At 41.8% G+C, this 6,716-nt stretch overlaps 1 protein-coding gene across 7 annotated transcripts in view; it reads right to left on the bottom strand.

The window, feature by feature from the left end:
* LOC109294892 (scaffold attachment factor B1-like) overlaps positions 1–6,716 on the bottom strand; it is a 30,139-nt gene that overhangs the window by 512 nt on the left and 22,911 nt on the right. For 4 of the 7 annotated variants that reach the window (XM_019513460.1, XM_019513467.1, XM_019513466.1 and 1 more), the window contains exons 14-20: positions 6,454–6,560; positions 4,982–5,275; positions 3,963–4,100; positions 3,438–3,480; positions 2,698–2,819; positions 480–592; positions 278–332 (exon numbers count right to left, since the gene is read on the bottom strand). In XM_019513460.1, coding sequence (XP_019369005.1) covers positions 278–332; positions 480–592; positions 2,698–2,819; positions 3,438–3,480; positions 3,963–4,100; positions 4,982–5,275; positions 6,454–6,560 — 872 coding nt within the window. Of the gene's footprint in view, positions 1–6; positions 82–277; positions 333–479; positions 593–2,697; positions 2,820–3,437; positions 3,481–3,962; positions 4,101–4,981; positions 5,276–6,453; positions 6,561–6,716 lie in introns of those variants that run through there. The other 3 variants (XM_019513461.1, XM_019513464.1, XM_019513463.1) reach the window with 3 other exon arrangements.

Here is a 6,716-nt window from a genome sequence, read left to right as displayed (position 1 = left end):
GGTTTTTTTTTTTTTTTGTTAGACTGAGGTAAACTTGTGCTGTTTCATCTCTGCATGATTTTCACTCTTCAGTAAAATGTGCTATACAAAAAATCATGGGGATAGTTTATTACTGTCTTTAATGTAAACGACAAACCTGGCAACGGAAGGATTTCACTTCGCGTAACTCAATTATTTTGCTGTCTCAAGATACTACACTGAACAGTTCTAGCACAAAAAAAACAATTTAAAAAAAGGAAGAATGTGAACAAACCAAGTGCTCGGCATAGCTTCTTACCCTGACATGCCTCCCCGATGCATCACATGGCCAGGTCTGCCTCTACCGCCACCACCTGGAAATAAAAAAAAGGAAGCTTAAACACTGCCTATTATCAAAACCCCCATATTCTATTTTACCTTATTTGGGATGTTAAGAATACCTCATACATCAACTACCAAAGGGCGAGCAAGCACAATAAGCGATTATGCAGCTGGTGTACCTTGCCATCTCTCATGATCCCGCCCCATCATTCCTCCATCTACGCTGCCCTGCCACGAACGATCTTGATGTCCCTCAAACTTTCGACCGTGATCTCCCCAGTCACGTCCATCTCTAGAAAGAAAAACATTTTTTGTGAATATTCCTCATCATTTTGACAGTGCAGGGAGAAGCCAAACAGCCCCTCATTCATAAATACATGGCAGAGCCCCAATCATTCATATCAGGATGCTCAATACACAGAAGGTTACTGAATGATGGATGAGCCCTGCAGCTGTTTGTTGCTTCCCTTCTAAGCTAAAGAAACCTGGCTGGTTTACAAACCCTCTTCTTCACAAGGGGCTAAGAAACTTAACCAGAAAAGTATCTGGGCTCCAATATGCTAAAGTAATTTACCAAGGTATGTTCCAATCCTGTTTACAATAGTCTTCAATTTAATCTGCTCTAACAAATAAGGAAACAGGATTTTCTTAATCCAATTTATCCTACAAGGTAAATCCGATGCCTCATGATTTCTCCTCCAAGTACTTAGGGCTTACCATTCTGATCAATCCAAGAATGTTTTCGTTTCCTGCAGCCTAGGTTATTTAAAAGAAATTAAGACTTTTCAGCTCTGGATGCATTTTTACTAGCTTGTCGTCCCTTCAGAAAAACAAAGCACTCTTCCCAAGGACTGACGAGGTGTGCCTGCCACTTCACAGGCTCAGCAGAGGGGGCTGGGATTTCAAAGTGGTCCCATGCTGGGTTTTCTGCCAAGATTCTGGTGTCACTTTCATTTAATACAGTTGCAAATCCAGCCCTTCAGCTACAAGCTAGTCCCTCTTCAAAGACACTGTAGAGAAACCAGCAGAGGGAGGGAGCAAGGGGGAGATTCAGAGACAAGTGACAAAGATGATAAAGAGGTTAGAGAACAAGCTGCAGGAGGAAAGGCTGAAAAACCCATACATTTGCTTTGGAAAAAGAAGATTAAGGGGCATGAGTGAACACTTTCTGAATAGCTGAAAAGCTACCACGCAGAAGGTAGAAAAGACTGCTCTCTCTTGCCACAGAGGGCCAGGCACGTGGCAATGGGTTTAAACTGCAGCAAAGCTGATTTAGATCAAATCTCAGAAAAAGCTTCCTTCACGGTGAGAACAGCAGGACAATGGAACGAGCTGCCTAGGGCACTTGGGGAATCTCCTTAACGAGAGGTTTTCAAGAGGAGGATGAATAGGCTTTTAATTGGGATGGTTTAAGAACACAAAATCCTGCATCTGTAAGAGGGGTTGGATTTGATGACCCAGGAGTAGTGTGTACAGTTCTGGTCTCTGCATCTCGAAAAGGATGTAGTAGAATTTGAAAAGGTATTGAGAAGGGAAACCAAACGATCAGAGGTATGCAGCAGTTGCCATACTACGAGACCAAAAGGACATGTCAGTTTGGAAAGGAGAAGGTGGAAGGGGTATGATACAAGTCTATAAAATCCTGAAGGGTGCTGACAAAAGTAAACAGGGGACTGTTATTCACCAAGTCCCAGAACATTAGATCCTGGGGGCTGAAACAGTGAAATTAGTAGGAGACAGGTTTAAAACTAACAAGAGGAAGGTACACTTCTGTATGCAGCACATAGTTAAAACTTGTGGAACTCATTCCCAAAGGAGGTTGTAGAGGCAGACAGTACAGCCAGGTTCAAAAAGGGACTAAGATTGACAGAGGATAGATCTCTTAATAGCTATTAAACTGAATACAGATCAGAGATGTGTCCTCTGGCATCTCTAAACTAATGATGGTGGATGTGGGGAGGGTAATGAACAGGGGATGGATCACTCTAGATATACCTGGTTCAATGCTCTCTCTCTAAAGCATCCACTCCTGCCACTGACAGAGAGCATACTGGGTTGGATGGTCCATTGGTTTGGCCCTGTAATGTTCTTATGAGGTTGCTTCCAATATTGCAAGTCTGAATTTCAGCAGTACCAGCGAGAGAATTAAAATCACCTCTATAAGAGAAAGCCTCACAAGAGTTGAAATTACAAGCAAAGCATTTTGCACAGCAGCTGCTTATTACAGAGCTTCATGATGCACAAAGGAGCTACATGTGTAAATTCATTGCCTGCCTGGGAAAGAACAGACCTTTGATGAAACTATCTGGAGAAAGAATTTACATTTGTGAACACTGTCACTCTTTAGCAAGTTCATCAAGTGCTGGTGAGTGACGGCCCTCACTTCCACATACTAACCGGGACTGCGGGGGGATCCCCCTCCCTTCACTCATTCTTCTGTCAGACCCATAGCTGCCCCAGCTGTCCCGTGAGTCCCGCGAATGGCGGTCTGGTCCTGCGTGCCGCTCATCTGGATAATGCTGAAAGGCAAAGGGCATGTTGAAACTGACTGTTGACTTGGTTAGTGCTAATCAAAACTTACCCCATTTAATAACTCATCCATCAGCAGAGGGCATTTGAGGACAGCTGGACACTGTAAGACCCATCTAGGAATCTTACTGCTTGGGTTATTCTTTTGGAGCAGTACATTTTCCTCCAAACAACTTTCAGCAACTTTCATGAACTCCATATTGGCTCTCAGTATCTTGATCATTGCTTTGTGGAATTCTTCCAATGACTTGCTTGCTCACTTGTACCCCTGCATGATACCTGTACAATATCCGCCCACCCTCCCTTTTACAATGGTTTATAAAAAACTTTGACATACTCACATATGGTATCCACCCACCCTCCCTTTTGCAACGGTTTATAACTTTTTGACATATTTGCTAGCTGTATTTATAGGGCCAAAGTAATCACCTGTGACAGATTCACAATAAATACATTGTTCTTAAAAAAAATAAAACTTTACAAGGGGGGTCTATTTTTCTACATCGCTTACTTCAGTGAACAACTTAAATCTGACATTCATCGCAGGAATTCAGTTTGTAAAAATTAAGCCATTCTGTTTTTAAAGATTCTATTCAAACACAACTTACCTGTCCATCTCTATCTCCCATCATTGTTCTGGATCCTTCTCTCCTGTAAAGGGAACAATCTATGTCAGAACCTTATGGTAAAATTAATAATACAGTAGTTTATGCTAACAGTCGAGGGCAGGATTTCCCCAGACACTGTGCAACAAAGCTGTTCCCCTCTGGCTTCCACAGCTGCTCAGTGAAAAGCAAAGCTCACGTGAACATGCAAAACCCACAAAGCACTCCCACCACATAGCATATTCTGTTTGTTATGTTGTCTTTGGACTTCCTTGGTTTTCTATTTCACCTTTATCTCAGTTATATGTGAACATGAGCTTTTAAACACATTGTGAATCAGGAAACTGCAACACCAAAAATCAGCGCATACCAATGAAAAAGATCAGTCAGACAAGGAAACATGTTCCAAGGACTCTTAACAGAAATGTTTAGTATTTATCAAACAAAAAAACCCAACACAGAAACATGCCCTTTGAAGTGCAACGTTGCCCTCTGGCCTCAGGCAGTGCAGGGAGACAAGGCACTAACCTGTCTATAGAATGGTCTTGGTAACGGCCACGATCCCTGTGGTCAAAGTCATGGAAACGATCTTGGCGGCTGAAGTCAGAGTGGTATCTATCATTCATTGCCATTCTCTTTGCCTCTGGCCAGTAAGGATCATCCCGCCTTGTAAGAAAGGGAATGTCCCAAACAATATTTTAGTCAACACTGACTTCTTTTCTGTTCTTCCCTACCTGATCTCAACTGGTTGCTTCCCCCCCACCCAATAACAAACAGAACTATTAACAGCTTAAACGATTTTCTTTCATCAGAAAGAGAGCGACATGTAAAGAGAAAAGAATATAGCAGAGCAAAGGCAGTATAAATGCAAATAAATTAGTATAAATGTCATTCTTGTATTTAAAAAAGAAATTCATCCCACTTCTATTCTCTTAAATCTCACTATAAAGTAAAATGTTCCATTTCTATTCTGCAGCATTTAAGATGCTGACTTGATAATTAATATACCTGGGTTTCAGGAAAAAAGGACTGCTGTATGTTACACCATTATCACCACCCTCTCTACACCAAAAAAATCTGTGTGTACTGAAACTAGAAAATAAATATTTTATTCACCCTGCATTGGTATCTTTAAATGGACAAAATGACCACAGAAAATCCTCCCAGTCTATTTTTCCCTGTTAGAGGCCCCAAAATAGATTGCTTTAATCCTAGAAGCCACAAACATGGGACTTCCAACAGCACTTGGAGGGAGTTACAGCCTGAAATAAGGTTTCTTTTGTGACTATGTCCATCATTAGAGGTGCTTATTCTAAGCTATCAGCATACAGTGGCATGACTAAATAAACAGTTTCATGCCTTTTTGTAAGGCTTTAACAGTGACAAACAGTCACACACTACTGCCTATAATTCAGACTTGATATCCCTCTTGGATGACCATTTCCCTACCCAGCTCTCTTCGTGGTTTGGGGGTCTCTCAAGGGTTTTAAGCTTTCCCACCTACACCAGGGAGCTAATGATTTCTCCTCTGCATTTGCTGCTTTCACCTTCCATCAATGTCATATGGTCGCCTCATTGCAGATCGACGCTCCTGCTCATAGCGTAGCTGCTCATGCTGACGCCGCAGCTCTTCTCGCTCGCGCTGGATGCGATCTTGTTCTCTTCTTCTCTCATGTTCAATGTGCATTCGCTCTCTCTCCAGCCGCTCTCTTTCCATCCGTTCTCTTTCAAGACGCTGCCTTTCAATTTCTAGTCTCTCGCGAGCAATCTCAAGCCTCTCTCTCTCCTCCCGTTCCCGGAGGGCTTGCAGGTGTTGCTGTCTCTCCCGACGCTCACGGGTGCTGTTCATACAGAAAGATGAAAGGCTTAGAGATGTAACCCTTCAGCGCTGAAAATGAACTGCAAAGCAAAAAACTTAGAGCCATAATAACAACTAATTTGTGTCTACTTTCTTCTGATCAGACACACGAGTATTCAGCATCAAGGGGGAATCCGCTCCTTCAACTCAACTCAGTTACGCTGCCTCCCCCAACATGCGTCCTTGAAGGCACACTCAGCCTTGTTGATCTAAAATGTTAAGTGTGTGGCCATGTGATCCTCACCCCAAATGCCCCAAGTTCATTTCTTCTGCTCCTAATACCATAGACAGACTCTCGAAAGATGGAAAACTGGGACTGGTTAGTGAGAAAGCTGCGGAGGCTCAGATCTGCAACTTCAGTCTTCTTTCAAATTCTCAATGTTAGAGGGTCAAAACCATATACAGGGGCTTTAGATCTGTGGACAGATACTAACTCTTTAAGATTTATCCATAAACAGGCTTGATGACTTATGAAAATGTTTCTCCCTTGCCCACAGCTAACTTTCCTTGAATAAGTTATGAGGTCTGCAAAGGCAGAAGAATGATTTAAGATTAAATTCAAACTAGAAGCTTAGCACAAAATTTAGATGTGGAATATATCACCTGCATCCTTATACACAACAGTAAAAGATTAGAGAAGCAGAGAAATATGTTACTATCTGTACTAGGTCTCTATCCTCAGACACAAAGAATGCATTTTCGAGGAACAATCAGTAAATCACTACAGAGATTTATTCTATATTGAAGTAGAGACCACCCTGACATTCTTGAAAGCACTAAGCTGAAGGACTGTTTTAGGGGATTTTCTTCTTCCCCATGTGACTGTGCGCGCCTTGGGTTAAAAGAGGAGAGTATATTTAATAAATGTAACCCCGCACCCCCGAACCTACATGCAGAATAGGAAGTAAAAAAGGAAGACAAATCTGAGTTGTACTTTCCTTATGTGATCTCAACCAGTGCTTTCTAGACAATTCTAGGGCTTATGGCATCATGCTGTGTGACCTGAGAGCAGGTATCAACATAGGCTATTCTCAGTAGAGAAAAAAAAAGGTTTACTTAAAATACCAACTATGAATTGAGTCATCCCTGTTACATGGCTTTAGGTAAAGACCAGTCACCAAAATCAGAAAAGGAACAATTTCAAAACAATTTGCCGCTTACCGGCGTTGTTCTGCTTCTCTCATTTTCCGCTGTGCTTTAATTTTGTCGAATGGCACAATACTTTGCCTTTCTCTGCTTTCTGATTTGCGGTCCTGACTCTTAATGCTCTGTATTTAAGATAAAAATGGATAAGAGCTTAGCAGACTGCAGTGTATAAGAGCATGACTACAACAAAATACTTATAACATTGTCCCCTCTTGTCACAGCTGTCATCTATTGAAGCTTAGATCAGGCATGGATTTAAAAAAAAAAAAAAAAAAAAA

This window comes from Gavialis gangeticus, unplaced genomic scaffold, assembly GCF_001723915.1.
Source record: "Gavialis gangeticus isolate Ggan-Ray unplaced genomic scaffold, GavGan_comp1, whole genome shotgun sequence".
Lineage (NCBI taxonomy): Eukaryota > Metazoa > Chordata > Crocodylia > Gavialidae > Gavialis > Gavialis gangeticus.
Note: the sequence above shows the minus strand (reverse complement) of the source record. Positions and strands in the feature narration are given on the sequence as shown.